Source organism: Phyllobates terribilis, unplaced genomic scaffold (assembly GCF_046119375.1).
Source record: "Phyllobates terribilis strain yellow unplaced genomic scaffold, ASM4611937v1 Scaffold_1__5_contigs__length_1240528914, whole genome shotgun sequence".
Classification (NCBI taxonomy): domain Eukaryota; kingdom Metazoa; phylum Chordata; class Amphibia; order Anura; family Dendrobatidae; genus Phyllobates; species Phyllobates terribilis.
In genome coordinates this window covers 450,864,379-450,886,815 of record NW_027362761.1, presented here as the reverse complement: position 1 = coordinate 450,886,815, position 22,437 = coordinate 450,864,379, and the positions used below count along the sequence as shown (strand labels likewise).

Genomic DNA, 22,437 nt, shown 5'->3' with positions numbered 1-22,437 from the left:
CTCTTCCTCAGAGCTGCTCCCACTACCTTCCTGTACCTCACGCCATGATGGGTCAAGGACCTCATCATCTACACCACCCTCTTCAAACAACTGCTTCTCCTGGGTAGTCTCGAGAGCACAGTACGCACCAGAAAGTGGCACCTGAGTCTCATCATCAGATGCGTACTGAGGGGTGCTGACCATAGGCACTGGCCCACCCGCCTCTTCAGATTCAGAGAGACAAAGCGGTTGCGCAACACTGCATACTACCTCTTCTTCAAATTCTAGAATTCTGCTTGGCTGGCCCCCTCTTTCCAAGCCAAGAGATTCAGAGAACAGAAGTAGAGATGGCTCCTGTCCAGGGCTCTCTGACTGCCTGGGCAATTTGGCAGGTGGTGAAGAGACAGATGGGTGCTCTTCAGTGCTCAGGACCTGAGAGGAACTGGAACTAATTGAAGTCAATGCGTTAGCTGCCATCCATCGACAACGGCTCCAATTTGGTCCTCCCGCAACAGTGGGGTATGGCGAGCTCCTACAAAGCTGCACATAAAGGACTGTTCCCTGGTAAAACTGGGGGATGCTGAGTCACTGGTGCCCGCAGCAGGCACAGAATCCCCACGTCCTCTCCCTGCAGGCACAGAATCCCTGCAGAAACTCCACGCCCACGACCACATGCCTTACTCCCCGCCTTCTTCATCTTGGTAGAATGATAAAGATAGGCAGAAGAGTACTAAGGGCTTAGTGTGCTTATTCCTGAACAGCTGCTAACAGGTATAAGAAACACTAATTTTATAAAGTGTGGACTAGACTTTAATATGAGCTAATGTGGCCTACACAACTGTAAAGTGGAGTGTTTGGTGAACTTTATTTACGTTTTTTTTTTTCACAAAAAGACACTGGATGTGCCCAAAGATGTAAAACCGATAGTATCACAAACTTTTTGTAGCTATTACAATGCAGGAAGGTAACCTACAATGTAATAGATGAGGCCACAAAAAATAGGCTAATACTAATCTGGCTGGGGCTGCAGGGCACGGGGCTGCAGGGCACAAGGCTGCAGAAAGGCTCCTCTATCTACGCCTATATAGTGTGCTTGGAAGCAATCTAGCTGGATACAGATGGAACCACACTAATAGGAGAAATCAGGAGAAATGAGCAGCACTAATGCAAAAAAGGACAATGTATGAGGCAGTGACGCAAGCTGAGCGGACTACAACCGGACGTGGCTGCAGAACACACTACAGCGTGAGCTGCACTCACACACAGAGACCTCGCAGACAGCCGTGAACAGTGCAGAGAACTGTGCACTAGCGCTGCAAGGCAAAAGAAAGCTTCTCTATCTACTCCTATATAGTGTGTTTGGAAGCAATCTAGCTGGAAACGGATGGAACCACACTAATAGGAGAAATCAGGAAAAATGAGCAGCACTAATGCAAAAAAGCACAATGTATGAGGCAGTGACGCACGCTGACGGGACTACAACCGGACGTGGCTGCGGCACACACTACAGCATGAGCTGCACTCACACACAGAGACCTCGCAAACAGCCGTGAACAGTGCAGAGAACTGTGCACTAGCGCTGCAAGGCAAAAGAAAGCTTTATAAAGTAGCCTGGGTAAAGCACAATAAAGCAAATCAGTAGCTAAAACTGTCCCTCAGAACAGCAGCGTCCTGTCCCTAACTGAATTCACAGCAGAGTGAACCCAAAATGGCGGCGGCGGCTTTTATAGTGCATCATGCCATCATTTCAGCAGCCAATCACAGCCATGCCATTAGTTAACATGCCTAACAGGATGTGCCCACACTTCTTAGGATCCTCATTGGCTGAATAAAATCAAACTGGCTCATTGCATTATGGGAACTTCCGATTCCGGTATTAGATATTCTAAAAGTATCGGAACTCAGTATCGGAACTCCGATACCGCGAATATCAGTCGATACCCGATATTTCAGTATCGGAATGCTCAACACTACTCTTAACTTAATATTTTGTTGAACAACCTTTTGAGGCAATCACTGCAATCAAACGATTCTTGTAACTGTCAATGAGACTTCTGCACCTCTCGACGGGCATTTTGGCCCACTCCTCATGAGCAAACTGCTCCAGTTGTCTCGTGTTTGAAGGTTGCCTTTTCCAGGCGGCAAGTTTCAGCTCTTTCCAAAGATGCTCAATAGGATTTAGGTCAGGCCTCATAGAAGGCCACTTCAGAATAGTCCAATGTTTTCCTCTTAGCCATTCTTGGGTGATTTTTGCTGTGTGTTTTGGGTCATTATCCTGTTGCAAGACCCATGACCTGCGACTGAGACCAAGCTTCCTGACACTGGGCAGCACATTTCGCTCTAGAATCCCTTGATAGCCTTCAGATTTCATTGTACCCTGCACAGATTCAAGACACCCTGTGCCAGATGCAGCAAAGCAGCCCCAGAACATAACAAAGCCTCCTCGATGTTTCACAGTAGGGACAGTGTTCTTTTCTTGATATGCTTCATTTTTCCGTCTGTGAATATAGAGCTGATGTGCCTCGCCAAAAACTTCCATTTTTGTCTCATCTGTCCATAGGACATTCTCCCAGAAGCTTTGTGGCTTGTCAACATGTAGTTTGGCAAATTCGAGTCTGGCTTTTTTATGATTTTTTTTTCAACAATGGTGTTCTCCTTGGCCGTCTCCCATGAAGTCCACTTTGGATCAAACAACGACGGATGGTGCGATCTGACACTGATGTTCCTTCAGCTTGAAGTTCACCTTTAATCTCTTTAGAAGTTATCCTGGGCTCTTTTGTTACCATTCGTATTATCCATCTCTTTGATTTGTCATCAATTTTTCTCCTGCGGCCACGTCCAGTGAGGTTGGCTACAGTTCCATGGATGTTAATTTTCTGAATAATATGTGCAACTGTAGTCACAGGTACATCAAGCTGCTTGGAGATGGTCTTATAACCTTTACCTTTAACATGCTTGTCTATAATTTTCTTTCTAATCTCCTGAGACAACTCTTTCCTTTGCTTCCTCTGGTCCATGTTGAGTGTGGTACACACCATGTCACCAAACAGCACAGTGAGTATCTGTAGCTATATATACAGGCCCACTGACTGATTACAAGATTGTAGACACTATGCTAATTAGTGGACACAACTTGATTTAACATGTCCATTTTGTCACATTATTTTCAGGGGTGCCATCATTTCTGTCCAGGCCTATTTCATGAGTTTAATTTTTTTTTTAAATTCTGTGGAAGCAGGGTTCTTAACTTCATGTCTACATTGATAAAACCCCCTTAAGGTGCAGTTAGATGGCCGTGTAAATCAGAGCGAGACCAAAACACAGTGCACGGACTGGCCAGTGGCTCTCCTGACCGGAGCGTGGCAGCTTCATATATTCCTATGCAGCTGTCACGCTGGGGTCAGGAGAGATGCCGGCCAGTCCGTGCACTGCGATCTGATCTCAATCCAATTTATATGGCCGTCTGACTACACCCTTACACAAGTTAGTTTCCATTGTAGTTACATGAAGTCATCTGTCTAGTTGTGATTACATTTTTCTGGTAATTTTAGTAAACTGGAAAGAAATGGTTGTCAGCTATAAGGAAATGTGTTTTACATTGATTTATCCCATTATGTGATAGTTTTCAACATTTGCTGGGTCAAATGTTTTGCATATTTTGTCATGGGTAGTCGAATTTTGCCTAAAATTTTATTTTTTATTGTTTTTAGTCGCCAAACTGTGGTGCGACGGCTAAGAGCAGTAGGGCCGAATGCACGAGTTCCAGTGAAGAAGCCTTTCTTCTCTGCAAAGAACCGGAAGGTCCGAGTTTGCCCAAGAACTCAGCCAATGGAAAGAGACAGATTAGTCTAAGGTGTTGTGGTCGGATGAATCAGAGTTCAATCTGTTTGGTAGTGATGGCAAACACTATATACACCCATTTAGAAAACATAATGATGTAAGGTACCAAACACCTACGGTGAATCATGGTGGTGGCAATGTCATGGTTTAGGGCTGCTTTTCTGCACCGGCCATTGGCCCTCTACTTAGAATCGATGGAAATATGAATGTTACCATGTACAAGGACATACTGGAAAATGTAATGCTGCCACATGGTAAAACCAAAGTAGGCAGGGGATGAAAATTCCAGCTGACAATGATCCTAAGCACACATCCAATTTAGTCAAAAATTGGTTAGCAAAGAAAAATGTTCGCCTGTTGCAATAGCCAAGCCAATCACCTGATTTACACCCTATGGAGCACCTTTGGGAGGAGTTAGGGTGACAAGTTGGGGCCCGTACCCATAGCAATAAAGGTGAATGGTTTGCAGATTGGCAAATGGAATGGAGCAAGATTCCTCAAGATGTCTTGAATACCTGTGTGGCTTCAATGCCCTGTCAGTGTAGTGCAGTAATTTTATGCAAGAGGTTATACTACAAAATACTAAGTTATGGCATTGTAACCAATGAATTACTCTCTATGTTGTTATCAATAAACAGTATATGCTAAATTTTTGGCAGTCAGCTTTCTTTAATTAAATGACCATACCTATATTTAAAAGCATTTTGGTTAAAGTTAAGGTCTTGCATGATGACCACTTCATGCACTTTCAATTCATCACCAGGGAAATGGCAACACAACAACCAGACAGAGGTAATCACACTTTAAAAAAAAAAGCAAAACTTTTCGTCGCCACTGTAAATTGCAAACGAGATACAGGATAACATTTTACATGGCCTCAGTCTAATTCCCAGGGCTCCAGGAGTTCTGTATAAGGTTGCGGCACATTTCATTAGGGTACCAATGAGGTCTGAGTGTATGGAGGCTCATCAATATCTTGCGCCAATACAAGTTGGCATTCCCCCTTCACGTAGTGATAACATGAGGAAGAGAGCACTGCACACAAAATACACTAAATAAAAGGTAGTGCTGTTGGCTAACTAAAGGTTATTGTTGTTTTCTGTTAATCAAATACTAGATAAATAATGTCACAATAATGCTCTTTTATACAATTCAGTATAATTCTTCCGCTTTCTGCAAATGGTGAACCTACATTCAAGAGGACATCCTACTGGATTTTTCTAATTTAATCCTAGTCCCTCCTCTAATTGGTGCTGCTCCACTGATTCTAGAACCGTTTTTATTCTTCTTTTGTGCCTCTCCTCTCCAAAGTTAAGCCCCCTTGTAGTGACGATACAAAATTTTCCTTCAACCAACTGGGCGTGTACCACAGAACTTCTCTGCTGGAGTTTTTGTTTTTTCCTCTGACACTGGCCAATCAAATCACGGCCTTGCTCAGAGAAATGTTCTGTGGTATACGCCCAGTTGGTTGAAGGAAATATTTGTATCATTATTACCAGAGGCATAATTTTGTAATGGAGAGGAACAGAAGAAAAAGAAAAACGGTTCTAGAATCAGTGGAGCAGTGGCGATTAGAGGGACTCCACTCAAACAATAAAAAATTCAGTGTGAGGTCCTCTTTAAATTAAAATATACAGGTAAAAGAACAACGTAGTCCTGCAGGTTATCAATATAAATGAATTTCTGAAATGCCTATTAAACAGCAGGCCGTGTTGTTACTGACCATAAATGTCTGATAAGTAAGGGCCTGACCATGTCCTCAGCTCTCCCTATTCTAGTATATGAGCCTTATGGAAACTGCGGAAGCAGCATTATTCATCATATTAGCCTTGTTCTCCTGAAAGATGGGGGCCTCAGAGGTGGGAAGTTCAACAATCAGACATTTATTAGATCTCCTGTGCAAATGCTTGTTATATTCCACAGCAACTGAATTATCTCAGTGCATATTTGAGATAGTAAACTAAGCTTTGCAGGGGCATTTATTTCAGGCTGACAACTTTTTTCACTACAGTCTAAATGCCCCCATTTACAATATAAGAAGGTAAAGCTAATATACATACACCAGTCTTTTGTAGTACACTACTAATGGTTTTGACTGCTTCCTTTCCTAACAAAGTACTCCTCCTATCAGCCTAAAGTCTTATTCACACATCCAATTTTTGTGTACAAGTGCTATTCTTGCTTTTCACGGATAGCAACCATACCCATGATATTCTAGGGTATGGGACCATTCAGATGTTTGATTTTTTCCTCGGACTGAGTGGTCCATGGCAAATATCGAAGATATTTTGGATCAAAATCGGCAGTGCAAGTCAATGGGTCCGTGAAAAAATTGGACCACACTAGGATGACATCCGAGTGAGGTCCAATTTTAAAGGATTCTCAGACGGGAGGAGGTGGAGAAATTGATTAGTTTTATTTCCCCACGTACGAGAAAATCGGAAGACACTTGTACCACATTCTGATCAAACTGTGATCAGAATAATCAGTCCGATTTTCTCGTACATGAAAAAAAATCGGACACCTGAATGAGGCCTTAGGCTGTTTTTACAAAACCCTGAGTTCCATCAAAGAAAGGTCATTTTGCTGTAGTTCATGAGCTCACATGAATTGGCCAATTTATGCGCTAAGTACCTTCACTTCTATAACTATGTTCCATGTAGCAGTAATGCAGTTCAAATTTCATGTATTCAATGTCTGCATACATCTTAGGCTGTTCTTAATCAGTGCTGGATCCTACCTGCCCTTTAAATTTGTTGGCTTTTAGCCCCATGTTTGATAAATATTAAATTAGGGTCCCATCAAAGAAAGGTCAACTTGTCATGTTTGGTGGGCTCTCATGAATTAGCCAATTTATACACTAAGTATCTTCATTTTTATAAGTACAGTTATATGAAAAAGTTTGGGCACCCCTATTAATCTTAAGCTTAATGTTTTCTTAAAATTGGTGTTTTTGCAACAGCTATTTCAGTTTGATATATGTAATAATTGTTGGACACAGTAATGTTTCTGCCTTGAAATGAGGTTTATTGTACTAACAGAAAATGTGCAATCTGCATTCAAACAAAATTTCACAGGTGCATAAGTATGGACACCTCACCAGAAAAGTGACATTAATATTTAGTAGATCCTCCTTTTGCAAAAATAACAGCCTCTAGTCGCTTCCTGTAGCTTTTAATGATTCCCTGGATCCTGGATGAAGGTATTTTTGACCATTCCTCTTTACAAAACAATTCCAGTTCAGTTAAGTTTGATGGTCGCCGAGCATGGACAGCCCTTTTCAAATGATCCCACAGATGTTCAATGATATTCAGGTCTGGGAACTGGGATGGCCATTCCAGAACATTGTAATTGTTCCTCTGCATGAATGCCTGAGTAGATTTGGAGCGGTGTTTTGGATCATTGTCTTGCTGAAAGATCCATCCCCTGCGTAACTTCAACTTTATCACTGATTCTTGAACAATGTCAAGAATCTGCTGATACTGAGTGGAATCCATGCGTCCCTCAACTTTAACAAGATTCCCGGTGCCGGCATTGGCCACACAGCCCCAAAGCATGATGGAACCTCCACCAAATTTTACTGTGGGTAGCAAGTGTTTTTCTTGGAATGCTGTGTTTTTTTGCCGCCATGCATAATGCCTTTTTGTATGACCAAACAACTCAATCTTGGTTTCATAAGTCCACAGGACCTTCTTCCAAAAAGAAATTGGCTTCTCCAAATGTGCTTTTGCATACCTCAGCCGACTCTGTTTGTGGCGTGCTTGCAGAAACGGCTCCTTTCGCATCACTCTCCCATACAGCTTCTCCTTGTGCAAAGTGCGTTGTATAGTTGACCGATGCACAGTGACACCATCTGCAGCAAGTTGATGCTGCAGCTCTCTGGAGGTGGTCTGAGGATTGTCCTTGACTGATCTCACCATTCTTCTTCTCTACCTTTCTGATGTTTTTCTTGGCCTGCCACTTCTGGCCTTAACAAGAACTGTCCCTGTGTTCTTCCATTTCCTTACTATGTTCCTTACAGTGGAAACTGACAGGTTAAATCTCTGAGACAGCTTTTTGTATCCTTCCCCTGAACAACTATGTTGAATAATCTTTGTTTTCAGATCATTTGACAGTTGTTTTGAGGAGCCCATGATGCCACTCTTCAGAGGAGATTCAAACAGGAGAACAACTTGCAAGTGGCCACTTTAAGTAGCTTTTCTCATGATTGCATACACCTGGCTATGAAGTTCAAAGCTCAATGAGGTTACAAAACCAAAAAAAGTGCTTTAGTAAGTCAGTAAAAAGTAGGTAGGAGTATTTAAAACAAGAAAATGATAAGGGTGTCCATACTTATGCACCTGTCAAATTTTGTTTGAATGCAGATTGCACATTTTCTGTTAGTACAATAAACCTCATTTCAAGGCAGAAATATTACTGTGTCCAACAGTTATTACATATATCAAACTGAAATAGCTGTTGCAAAAACACCAATTTTAAGAAAACATTAAGCTTAAGATTAATAGGGGTGCCCAAACTTTTTCATATAACTGTATATCCTATATAGCAGTAATGCCATCCAAGTTTCATATATTCAATGTTTGCATACATCTTACGCTGCTGTATTCTTTTGTTTGAATATATATTCATATATCTAGTACACCTTACCTCAATGTTTTCATTCAACAAATATAAAGCACCAAGATTAGTCCAAGCTATGGCATTCTGCAAAAGATACAAAAAATACTTAAAGAGGAGGTACCAGAAAAAAATTCTTCACTAATCCCTTTTCAATACGTATGTCTTCTCCCGTTCCCAAGGATCCTTCAATCCTCTTCTACATCACGTGACTGCAATCAGCTTAGTCGGCTCATGCAGCGTCTTCTGTATGGGCACGGTTACCACATACCCACTTATTTTTCTTTGGCAGCCCTCCTTGGCTTTTTGTAGTATTCACTTTAGTAATACTTATGATTATTTATATATTCATTTATTGTTATATATTGGTATACTTTATTTGGTTTACTATCGTGGACCTTCATATTCTGCACAGATTTTCTTGGCACTTGGTACTTTACACAGCATGTGATATGTAGTATTTTCTATGCTAGTGGATTTGCCTTCTTATATGATTAGATACAGATTTTTTTTTGACCCCATCACTTATCACGGTGTTTTGGTAAGACTTTTGTTTAGTTTTCTGCAATTTTTAAAATGCTTTTAATGCATTTTTTTGCAACAATGATTATTTGTACTGATTCACCTAGTAAACTATATTAGGTGTTATTTAGTGTGATGACCAACATTATACAGCGGGTCATGCACACCTTACCTTTTTCTTTTTTGTGTGCTGTTATACTTGCTTTCTTTATGGGTTTTTAGCTTCTATTTTTCCTTACTACATGGGTGGTGCCTGCTTCTTATGTTTTTTTTTTAAGGCAAGGAGTTGTTTTAACATTGTAAACCTATGAGAAGTATATAGGTAAAGCAAAGAATGCAACTAAATGTGCATTAAGAAGAAACTGTGAGCCGACTAACCTTATTGCAGTCATGTGAATGGGCCGTTGCTAAGAATGGGAGAAGATGGTGAGTGGTAAAAAAAATACATGTAACAGAAGTTCATGTTAAAATTACAAACCAAGACTCACATTTTGCTGACACTGGATTGATTTGATGAAAGCATGCTGAGCAAGAGCCTTGTTGTTGACATCTGAAAATTCAAAGTGACCTAATTTAATACAATTGGTTAAAAAAAATAAAATTAAAAGTGGAGCCCCAAACCTTTATCGGACTGTCAAATGTTCAATCAAAGGCTCCTTGCATCTTCTCACCGTACTACTCGCACCAGTGACTCTATTCCCTCACATCTCCTCCAGTCCATTTCCCCGGCTGTCACGACTCACCTAACTAAAATATTCAACCTCTCTCATCTGGTATCTTTCGCTCCCCATTTAAGCACACCAGCATACATCCATTACTTAAAAAACCATCCCTGGAGCAGAACTGCACTGCTAACTACAGACCTGTCTCTCATCTTCCCTTCATCTCTAAACTCCTGGAAAGCTTCATCAATTCTGGTCTAATCCGCTATCTCTCAAACAACTCTCTTCTTGACCCTCTACAATCTGGTTTCCGCTCTTTACACTCCACTGAAACTGCCCTCACTAAAGTCTCTAATGATCTACTAACAGCTAAATCCAAAGGTCATTGCTCACTACTGATTCTCCTGGATGTCTCTGCAGCATTCGACACCGTGGATCACCAGCTCCTCCTCACTATGCTCCGCTCTATCGGGCTCAAGGACACCGTTCTCTCCTGGTTCTCCTCCTGTTCCTCTGACCGCTCCTTCACTGTATCTTTTTCTGGCTCCTATTCCCCTTACTGTCGGGGTTCATCAAGGATCAGTCCTTGGCCCCCTCCTCTTCTCCTTGTATACTGTCCCTATTGGACAAAAAGTAGATTCGGTAGATTTCAGTACCATCTCTATGCTGATGACACCCACTTATAGACATCATCTCCTGACATCACCCGGCTTTATTACAAAATACCAGCGATTGTCTTTCCGCTGTCTCTAACATCATGTCCTCCTTCTATCTGAAACTGAACCAGTCAAAACCTGAACTCCTTACGTTTCCTCCCTCCACTAACCTACCTATAACCAATGCTGCCATTTCTGTGTGTGGTTCTACCATTACTACCCAGCAACAAGCCCGCTGTCTTGGGGTCATACTTGATTCAGAACTTTCCTTCACATCGCTCGCTCAAGTCATCTACACCTCAAAAACATTTCTAGAATTCGACTTTTTCTTACCTTTGTGACTCTACAAAAACTCTTACTGTAGCTTTTATTCATTGTCGTCTAACTATCCCTGCTTTGCCCATACAAAATATTCTTCAAAACCAGGACCTCCGTATCATCTGCTCACACAGCCTCCATGCACTTAATAGCCCTCTGGGTCCATACACATACTGGTTGGTGACCGGTTCATGGAGAATTAAGTGAAAACCCTATTATTTATATTGATAGCTGGACCGTATAATACAAGCCAATGTTACCAGCCACCTTTCGTGTCCCCCCTATTTCCTCATAGACTGTAAGCTTGCGAGCACAGCCCTCACTTCTTTTGATATCTGAGTTATGTGTTATTGTGTAACGTCTTTATTGTCAGTACAAGTTCCCTCTAAAATGTAAAGTGCTGTGGAATATGTTGGTGTTATAAAAATAAAAGTTTTATTATTATTCAGCTGTAGTTTAATGTGCTTTTCTCGATATGTCTATGGCATACATGTCAAATTCCGGCCCGGGGGCCAAATCTGACCCCACAGGGTTGTTATACTTGACCCAGGAGAACCGCAACCACTATGTGGAGCCATTATTCTGTATGGAGGACTATGTGGGGCCCATTATTCTGTATGGAGGACTATGTGAGGCCATTATTCTGTATGGAGGACTATGTGGGGCCCATTATTCTGTATGGAGGACTATGTGGGGTCCATTATTCTGTATGGAGGACTATGTGGGGTCCATTATTCTGTATTGACGACTATGTGGGGCCCATTATTCTGAATGGACGACTATGTGAGGCCCATTATTCTGTATAGAGGACTATGGGGGGCCTATTAATCTGTATACTGGTTGGCGTGCGACTTTGTTCAAGCTTTTTTATTTGGCTCTCTGTATGTTTAAGTTTGACATCCCTGGTCTATGGGTAGGGTTACATATCTGCAAAACGCCAAGCACCTCTAGGCCACAGCAGCCTCTCTTGGCTTCATTTGGGAGACAAACACAGTATCTGATGCAAGACAGTGACTATTATGTCAGAAGCTTGTAATTACTGGGATCGTACGATAAAAGTATACATTTTACAAATAAGTGACCATATAAAAGAATGAATAAACAAATGAGTGAATGAAGGAAGGAAAAAAATAAAGAAAGAATAAAAGAAACAATGAATTTCACTATTGGAGCAAGAAATAACACAGAGCGTTCCAAAAGAATGAATACACAAATGATTGAATGAAGGAAGGAAGGAAAGAAATAAAGAAAGAAAAAAAGAAAGAAAGTATCTCACCATTGGAGCAAGAAATAACACCGAGTGCGTTCCAGTACTGGTGATTACTGCTGTCCATCATGATCGCCTTCTTAATGCACTAAATGCCAGGAGATAGAAAATATATGTATTTAGACAAATGACTTGTATTGGAAGGGATGGAAACTTCAACAATGTAGAAAGTTACAGAAGAAAACTAAATGCTTAAATAGGATTTCAGAAAACATGACTTGTGATATAAAATTGGGAAGACGTCAATCATTCTAGCTGAAATGTCATTTATAATAAAACAGCACTTGTGTTATTGTAATGAAATGGTAAAAGACAGAACTTTTATGTTCAATATGTCGCCAAGCTGTGCGTCGGCTTTTGTTAACCCATCGAAAGATGGCAAATATAACAGCATAAGCAGCCAACCAACTTTCATCACAATATGTGTGTGGTGTGACACAGAATACATAGCAGCCCTAGGGGGAAAATCATGGTGCAGAAACCATTAACAGACCAAAAAAGCCTCCCAGGCAAAGCGAGAAAGCAGCAATGTCATACAGCCCCGGTATACAATACTGATGCCGGAGTATCTCCCTAGTAGCTTTTATGCTCTTACACTCTTAAATCCCTTTTTCACAGTTAACCAGTTATAAATGACCAGCCGCTTAATAAACACGCAGTTCAGGAGAACCCGACTGGTTGAAGGTTTGCTATAAACTGTGAGCATCATGTAAATTTAGTGTTATGTAAAAACATTCTAACAATGGCATGTTATGGTGACTGTGGAGACAAGCTCCCATTACACGCTACATTCAGTATAATGGCGAGCATGTGGTGCAAGAGTGTGTACATATATAAACTGTAAGTATACGCTATATGGACAGTATTGGGTTCATTATACCAACAGGAACTTTTATGACATCCAGTTCTACATACATAGGCATTAAAGTGAAGGTCACCCATTTGCAGCTATAACAGCTTCTGCTCTTACTTCAAGTTTTGGATACTGTCTGAGGGATTTTTTTTTGCCCATTTATTTGCTCATTCATCCAGAAGAGCATTTGTGAGGTCAGACACTGATGTTAGAGGAGAGGCCGGGCCCACAATATCGGTTCTAGTTCATCTCAGAGGTGTTGGATGGGGTTGAGATCAGGGCTCTGATCGGCCAGTCAGTTTCCTCCACACCAAACTAGCCCAACCATGCCTTGATGGACCTTGCTTTGTGCAAAGGATATGGTCATACTGGAACAGAAAAAGGAGTTCTCCAAACTGTTCCCAGAACATTGAAAGCTCCGATTGTCAAAAATGTTTTGGTATGCTAAAGCATTAAGATTTCCTTTCACTCGAATTAAGGGGCCCAATCCAACCCCTGAAAATCAACCTCATAGCATTATCCTACCTCCACCAAACTTTACTTTTGGCACAATACAGTCAGGCAGGTAAGGTTCTCTAAATGTAGACTTGTCCATCAGATGCCAGGTAGAGAAGCCAGGGGTGCTTTATACCACTCTATCCAACATGCGGCATTTTGCTTGATGATATAAGGTTGACATGCAGTTGCTCAGCCATGTTAAGTCATGCCATGAAGCTCCCAGCAGGGGCACAGATTTTACATTGATGATAATGTCATAAGAGGTTTGGACTTTGCAAATCTCTGGTGACTTTTATTCACTATGCACCTCAGCACATGACAATATTGCTCTGTAATCTTACATGGTCTGATATTTCATGGCTGAGTTGCTGTGATTCATAAACGCTGTTATTTTTCCATAATGCCATTCATAGTGGATAGTGGAATATAGCCTATTATTTATTTATTTTACTCACTTATATAGAGCAATTAATTCCACAGAGCTTTACAGACATTATCGTCACTGTCCCCATTGGGGCTCACAATCTAAATTATCTATCAGTATGTCTTTGGATTGTGGGAGGAAACTGGAGAACCTGGAGGAAACCCACAAAAACATGGGGAGAACATACAAACTCCTTGCAGATGTTGTCTTTGGTGGGATTTGAAACCAGGACCCCAGTGATGAAAGGCTGCAATGCTAACCACTGAGCCACCGTGCTGCCATATAGGACCAATGCTCAGATTTAAAGAGCTCAGAACGAGCCATTCTTTCCCATATAGTTGTAAGCACAGACTACTCGGCTAGGGGCTGGATTCTATACACCTGTGGCAATGAGACTGAATGGAAAACCTGAATTCAATGTTAAAGAGATGTAGCCCAAAAATATTGTCCAGTATACAGTACTCTGTATATAGAGTACTGTGCAAAAATTTTAGACAGGTGTTGAAAAATGCAGTAAGAATGCTCTCAAAATAATTTTTAGCAATTAATGAAAATACAAAGTGAATGAACAAAAGAAAAATCTAAATCAAATCAATATTTTGTGTGATAATTTTTTGCCTTCAGTGAAAAAGGCTGGAAAGACAATAGTGCAAAAGGGTCTTATCTGGGTAAAAGGTGCATTTTTTTTTAATCAAAACAATTTTTATTGAGCAAACTTTACAACTTTCAAAATGGTTGATAAAGATAATTATATTTTAAAATCACAAGAAATGGAGAACAGTTTTGTATCAATCATTGTTCATGACAAAATACAAGGCCCAATTTCTCCCTCCCCACCCCATCTCCCCTCTCTCCCAACCGTCCCTCTCACCAATCTGAACTCACATTTTCATATTATACTGAGTACAATATCTAGACAACGATTTAAACATAAGAAACATACAGCAACGTGTTTCATATCTGAAATGGGCGTTAAACTAGAAGAAGAGGGGATGGGAAGAAAAACGCCGGACACGAACATGAAACCAGAGAACATACTAATGAAAGATATGAAGTGCGACAAAGAAGGTCCAAGACAAGATACTTGGAAGGGAGGTAAGAAAATTTCTAATACAATCCACAGGGAGAAGATTGGAACAAAACAAAATCGTGTAAACTGCATGCTAGCAAATGCCAGGAGCCTGACAAACAAGATGGATGAACTGGAAGCAGAAATATCTACAGGTAACTATGACATAGTGGGAATAACCGAGACCTGGTTAGATGAAAGCTATGACTGGGCAGTTAACTTACAGGGTTACAGTCTGTTTAGAAGGGATCGAAGAAGTCGGAAAGGGGGTGGAGTCTGTCTATATGTAAAGACGTGTCTAAAGCCTACAATACTAAATGATGTATGGGAGGGAAATGAGGAGGACGAGTCCTTATGGGTGGAGATACATGGGGCAAAAAACAATAATAAAATTATCATAGGAGTCTGTTATAAACCACCAAATATAGCAGAAGCCACGGAAAGTCTATTAATGAGACAAATAGACGAAGTAGCAAAAAATAACGAGGTGATTATTATGGGGGACTTCAACTACCCCGATATAGACTGGGAAACCGAAAGCTGTAGATCTCAGAAAGGAAACAGGTTTCTGTCAATTATCAAAGACAATTATTTGTCACAACTTGGGCAGGAACCAACTAGAGGGACGGCCCTTTTAGACTTAATATTAACTAACAGGCCAGACAGAATAACTGAGGTGCAGGTCGGGGGGCACCTGGGAAATGGTGACCACAACATTATACAATTCCACATGTGCTTCAGTAGGGTGCCCAGCAAGGGAGTCACAAAAACACTGAACTTCAGGAGGACAAAGTTTGATCAGCCAAGAGATGCCCTTCACCTTATAGACTGGGATAGTATCTTTAGTAATAGGAGCACGGATAGAAAATGGGAAATTTTCAGAACAGTCCTACATAGTCACTGTAGAAGGTACATACCTTATGGGAATAAAAGGGCTAGGAATAGGAGGAAGCCAATGTGGCTAAATAAGGAAGTCAAGAGGGCAATGAAAAACAAAAAAAGGGCTTTCGTTAAACTTAAACAAGAAGGCAGCGAGGAAGCGCTAATATCTTATAGGGAAAAAAACAAAATCTGTAAGAAACAAATAAGAATAGCAAAAGAGGAGACAGAGAGACTAATTGCCAAGGAAAGTAAAACGAATCCCAAACTGTTCTTTAACTATATAAACAGTAAAAGGATTAAAACTGATGGAGTTGGCCCATTGAAAAATAACCTGGGTAAAATCATAGAGGGCGATGAGGGTAAAGCAAACCTACTCAATAGCTTCTTCTCCACTGTTTTCACAAAAGAAAACAATTTATCGGAGGAAATGCAGAGTGAGGGTATGTGCACACGATGCAGAAATGAAGCAGAAAATTTCTGCATCATTTCTGCATCTCCCTGGCAGAAAAAACGCATGCAGATTGTGCATGCGTTTTTCCTGCAGAATACATGCGGATCCACATGCAGATTCACATGCGTTTCCGCATGCAGATTGACAAGCGCTTTCCAGGCGATGTTAGCATCACCTGGAAAGTGCTTGACAACTAGGTCACACTGTATAAATCCATGCAAACAGCATGGATTTATACAGTGTGAACCGAGAGAGTGTATATACTTACCTCCGATGGCCCGCGCTGTCCTGCTCACTCCGTTCTCCCGGCTGCCGGCAACTTTGAATTGAAAGACCTGCCGACGTCAGCGTCACGTGACCCGTCACATGACTCTGACGTCACCGCAGGTCCTACAACTCACTGCAAGTGCCGGGAACCAAGCGGGAGCGCTGCGCGGGCCGACAGATGGTAAGAATACATTTATTTTTTATTTTATTCTTCTTTTTACAGCTTTTTCAATGGTACCTGGGTGTGGATGAGACTCTCCTCTCCTCCACACCCGGGTACCATCCGCACATTAGAACGCACCAATTACGCAAGTACAAATGCTGTCTTGCGGAATTGGCGCGTTCTAATGCAAGTCAATGGCGGCGAAATCGCCACGTTTCCGCAAAATTAATTGACATGCTGCGGATTTTTGACCGCAGCGTTAACGCTGCGGAAAAATCCGCATCATGGGCACAGCACATGCGGATTTCCATTGGGGAACATTGCTGCCCTTCTACCATGCGTTTTTCATGCGTTTCCGCGGCGTTTACGCAACTGCAAAAACGCCGCGGAAACGCATGAAATACGCATCGTGTGAACACAGCCTGATAAAGTAAACCCTCCGCTAAATATCACCCACCTAACCCAGGGGGAAGTTCAGAAACGCCTAAATAATATCAAAATAGACAAGTCACCAGGCCCAGATGGCATACACCCCCGGGTACTAAAAGAATTAAGTAATGTGATAGACAGGCCGCTGTATCTTATATTCAAGCACTCTTTATGGACAGGGACTGTCCCACTAGACTGGCGCCAAGCAAATGTGGTACCAATATTCAATAAGGGGTCTAAAAGTGACCCTGGGAACTATAGACCAGTCAGCTTAACGTCTGTTGTGAGTAAATTGTTTGAAGGATTTCTTAGAGATGCTATTGTAGAATATCTTAATGATAATAACTGTCTAACTCCATATCAACATGGATTCATGAGGGATCGCTCCTGCCAAACAAACCTGATCGCCTTCTACGAGGAGGTGAGCTCACAGCTGGACCGGGGAGAGTCAGTGGATGTTGTATACCTTGACTTCTCCAAAGCGTTTGATACCGTGCCACACAAAAGGTTGGTATATAAAATGAGAATGCCTGGTCTGGGGGATAATGTGTGCAAGTGGGTAAATAGCTGGCTGAGTGATAGAAAGCAGAGGGTGGTTATCAATGGAGTAAGCTCAGGGTGTGTCAGGGTTACTAGCGGGGTGCCTCAAGGGTCTGTCTTGGGCCCTATATTATTTAATATATTTATTAATGATCTAGTGGAAGGGTTGCATAGTAAAATAGCAATATTTGCAGATGATACTAAACTTTGTAAAGTAGTTAATACAGATGAGGATAGGGCACAGCTACAGGAGGATTTAGATAAATTGGGGAGTTGGGCCAAAAAATGGCAAATGGGGTTCAATGCCGATAAATGTAAGGTCATGCACATGGGAAAGAAAAACAGCAGTCACCCATACATATTAAATGGGAAACCGTTGGGGAAATCTGACATGGAGAAGGACCTGGGCGTCTTGGTTAATAGCAAATTAAATTGGAGTGCCCAGTGTCAGGCAGCAGCTGCAAAGGCAAATAGAGTCATGGCATGCATCAGAAGAGGAATAGGGGCATATGATGAGAACATTGTTCTTCCTCTGTATAAAGAGCTGGTAAGGCCGCACTTAGAATATTGTGCACAATTCTGGGCTCCGGTGCTCAGGAAAGACATATTGGAACTAGAGAGGGTACAAACGATGGCAGCTAAGGTAATAAAGGGAATGGAGGGACTAGAATACCCAGAGAGGTTGTCAAAATTAGGCCTATTTACATTGGAAAAGAGAAGGCTTAGGGGAGACCTCATAAATATGTATAAATACATCAGGGGGCAGTACAGAGATCTCTCCCATGACCTGTTTATACCAAGGATGGTGACAAAGACGAGGGGGCACACTATGCGTCTGGAGGAAAGGAGGTTCCTGCACCAGCATAGAAGGGGATTCTTTACGGTCAGAGCCGTGAGACTCTGGAACTCTCTGGGAGAGGAAGTGGTGATGTCCAACTCACTTAATGAATTCAAGAGAGGCCTGGACGCCTTTCTTGAGAACAATAAAATTACATATTATGCTTAGTTAATTAATCCAGGGATTTAATCTGACTGCCAGATTGGTGTCAGGAAGTGAATTTTTCCTCAAAGATGTAAATTGGCCTATACCGCATGGTTTTTTGTTGCCTTCCCCTGGATCAACGCTGCGGAATAGCTGCAGTGCACAAGAAATAGGCTGAACTGGATGGACGCTTGTCTTTTTTCGGCCTTATAAACTATGAAACTATGTAACTATTGAAGGAGAAGTAAGTTAAATATGACCTCTCTTGCCATTATCTCCGACACCACTGCTGGGTATTTAATCCCATCCCCCCACTGTTTACCAAATTTCTGGATGCCCTCCTTTTGATATATATAATTTTTTCCATCAAGATGGTGGTATTTAAGCAGCTCACAACCTCTTGCACTGACGGAGCAATTTTTGCCAGCCAGTGTTTAGCTATGGACTTTCTGGTTTTATACAGTATTTTAGCAATAGCCAGTCATACTGGGGATGAATTTCCAATGTCTCCCACATCGCCCAACACACACACTACAGGACTAAGAGATATTTGAATTTTAACCGGTTCCCGACCGCCCACTGTACATAAACGTCTGCGCTGCCTGGGCTCTGTGCAGCACGGACGTTTAAAAACGGTGGGTGGTCTCGCAGAGCTCAGGACCCCCAGGGTCCTGCAAGCACTGCGATTCCGGTGCAAAGCGTTAGCTCTGACAGGGAACATCATCGGGACCTGATTGGATCAGGTCCCAGTGATGTTAACCCTTTGCTGTCTTCTATATGCTGCGATCTATAGTGATCGCGGCATATAGGAGACAGCAGGAGGAGAGGGGGTCGTCTTACTTACCTCCGAAGACCTCAGATTCCTTCCAGGACCTGGGGTTGCTATGGCAGCTGGAGGTCACATGACCGCCTCCAGCTCTGCCATATATGGTGTCCTGTCTGGCTCAGCCTGCAAGCTGAGCCAGACAGGAGACTCTGACTGAAACAGGGAAGATCTCATGTAATGTAATGTAATATATGTCTATTACATTACATGAGATCAGTGATCAGAAAAATAAAAATTAATGTCCCATACAGGGACTAAGTAAAAATGTAAAAAAAGTAAAAAAAAAAGTTTTTAAACTGTTAAAAAAAAAATCACAAAATAAATAAAAATAAATAAATAAAATATTAAACCAATAAATCCGTATATTTTTACAAAACCAAAAAAAGAACACATATTTGGTATCACCGCGTCCAAAACAACCCGAGCTATAAAACTGTCACACTAATTAACTCCTTCTGTGCACACCGTAATAAAAATAAATTAAAAACGGAGCAAAAAAATATGCTTTTTCATCATATCGCCAAACAAAAAGTGGAAAAAAATGCGATCAAAAAGCAATAGAAATAAAAATGGTACCGCTGAAAACGTCATCTTGTTCCGCAAAAAACAAGCCGCCATACAGCTCCATCAGTCGAAAAATAAAAAAGTTATAGTGCTCAGAATAAAGCAATGCAAAAAAAATATTTTTTTCTATAAATTTGTTTTATTGTGTAAAAGCGCCAAAACATAAAAAAATATACAGTAAGTGTAGTATCGCTGTAAATGTACTGACCCGAAGAATAAAGTTGCCTTATCACTTTTACCACACGCAGAACGGCATAAAAAAAAACCTCAAAGAACAATACCTGAATTGGTTTTTGTTAATTTTACCTCCCAAAAAACGGAATAGAAAGCGATCACAAAATGTCACGTACCCAAAAATGGTACCAATAAAAATGTCAACTCGTCCCGCAAAAAACAAGCCATCACATCAGCCGAAATATGGAAAAATTATAGCTCTCAAAATATGGTGATGCAAAAACTAGATTTTGCAAAAAAAAGCGTCTTTTAGTGTGTGACAGCTGTCAGTCATAAAAACCCGATATAAATCTGGTATCTCTGTAATCGCACCGACCCGAAGAATAAAGTAATCTCATCACTTATACGGCACGAGGAGCGGCGTAAAAAATAAATAAAACCAATTCTTCACCTGCTACTGATTTGTTTATTATGTCTCCGAAAGATCGCAGTAAGGCTCTACTCACATTTATCCTGCGCTCTGCGCTGAGCACTTACACCAGAGTTTCCGTGTAAATCTCTGAAATACGTGATTCAGCCAGAACCCATGACGGAAGATTCCCTGTAATGAGGCAGATATAGACCACTGTGGACGCCGTCTAGCCTGGGATCCCACGGTGTCATTTGTTTTAGGCGTGCATAAAAGTGCGGTTGGCCAGTTTTGTGCACTTCTGAAAAAAAGGACACCGCTAAACAGAGGCCAGACGGAGTCCAGAGTAACTCTGCTGCCTCATTACAGTGAATGGATCCCGCAGGGGTTTCATCTGAATTATATCACTTGGAAATTTAGATGGAAACCCCGATGTAAGTGCTCAGCCTAGAGCGCCGGATAAATGTTACATAAAATGTTCCCAATAAAAGCTTCAACTCAGTCCTCAAAAAAAGCTAGTCCCCACTCAGGTCCGTCATCTGTTAAAAATATAAGGCACTTCCAAGTTACTGGTAGCAGAAAGGCTCTGGAAAAGCGAAATGGCCCTTGCCCCCCAAAAGAAATTCAGAAAATTTTGTGCTCCCAAATCCAAATGCCTATTCTACAATAATTTGTTCTCCAATTGTCAAATAGCACTCCGTCCCCACCAGATCTCGCCGTATGGCTGAGCGGTACGATACGGTCACATATGGGGTATTGACACTTTTAGAAGAAATTGTGTGACACATTTCGGCACCATTTTTACCCATTGCCCTGTGTGAAAATGTAAAATCTGAGGGTAAAACATTTTTTTGTGGTAAAAATAGAATTATGCTTTTTTCACTGTCCAATGGTATAAATTTAAAAATTAAAAAATACTCACTACTTCCCTAGATGAATTCCTTGAGAGGCGTAGTTTACAAAATGGGGTCACTTGTGGGGGTTTCTGCTGTTTCGGCATGTCAGCGACTCTTCAAATGTGACATGGTGTCTGCAACCTATCCCAGCCAACATAGCGCTCCTTTCTCTTCCGAACCCTGCCGTACACCAAAGCAGTGGTTTTCCCCCACATATGGGGTATCAGCGTACTCAGGAGAAATTGCACAACAAATTTCATGGTGCAATTTATCCTATTACCCTTACGATAATGCAAAATTAAGGGATGAAAAACGGTTTTGTGGGAAAAATTAGAAAATTTTATTTTTACAGCTCAATATTATAATCTTCTGTGAAGCACCTTGGGGTTCAAGGTGCTCACCACACATCTAGATAAGTTCCCTAAGGGGTCTAGTTTCCAAAATGGTGTCACTTGTGGGGGGTTTCCACTGTTTAGGCACATCAGGGGCTCCCCAAATGCAACATGGCGTCCGCTAATTATTCAAACAAATTTTACATTCAAAAAGTCAAATGGCGCTCCTTCCCTTTCAAACCCTGCCGTGCGCCCAAACAGTGGTTTGCCTCCACATATGGGGTATCAGCGTGTTCAGGAGAAATTGCACAACAAATTTCATGGTGCAATTTTTCCTATTACCCTTATGATAATGCAAAATTAAGGGATGAAAAACGTTTTTGTGGGAAAAATGTGAAAATTTTATTTTTACAGCTCAATATTATAAACTTCTGTGAAGCACCTCGGGGTTCAAGGTGCTCACCACACATCTAGATAAGTTCCCTAAGGGGTCTAGTTTCCAAAATGGTGTCACTTGTGGGGGGTTTCCACTGTTTAGGCACTTCAGGAGCTCTCCAAACGCAACATGGCATCCGCTAATTATTCAGACAAATTTTACATTCAAAAAGTCAAATGGCGCTCCTTCCCTTCCGAACCCTGCAGTGCGCCCAAACAGTGGTTTTCCCTCACATATGGGGTATCAGCACACTCAAGAGAAATTGCACAAAAAAATTTGGGGTCCATTTTTTCCTGTTACCCCTGTGAAAATAGAAAAAATTGGGTCTAAAGTAACATTTTTGTGAAAAAAGTTAAATGTTAATTTTTTTCTTCCACATTC

The 22,437-nt window shown here is 41.4% G+C and overlaps 1 protein-coding gene across 2 annotated transcripts in view; it reads right to left on the bottom strand.

Moving 5' to 3' along the window:
* SKIC3 (SKI3 subunit of superkiller complex) overlaps positions 1-22,437 on the bottom strand; it is a 194,906-nt gene that overhangs the window by 102,399 nt on the left and 70,070 nt on the right. For both annotated transcript variants that reach the window (XM_073678321.1, XM_073678329.1), the window contains exons 21-23: positions 11,871-11,949; positions 9,447-9,508; positions 8,467-8,523 (exon numbers count right to left, since the gene is read on the bottom strand). In XM_073678321.1, the coding sequence (XP_073534422.1) occupies positions 8,467-8,523; positions 9,447-9,508; positions 11,871-11,949 (198 nt within the window). The remainder of the gene's footprint in view (positions 1-8,466; positions 8,524-9,446; positions 9,509-11,870; positions 11,950-22,437) is intronic.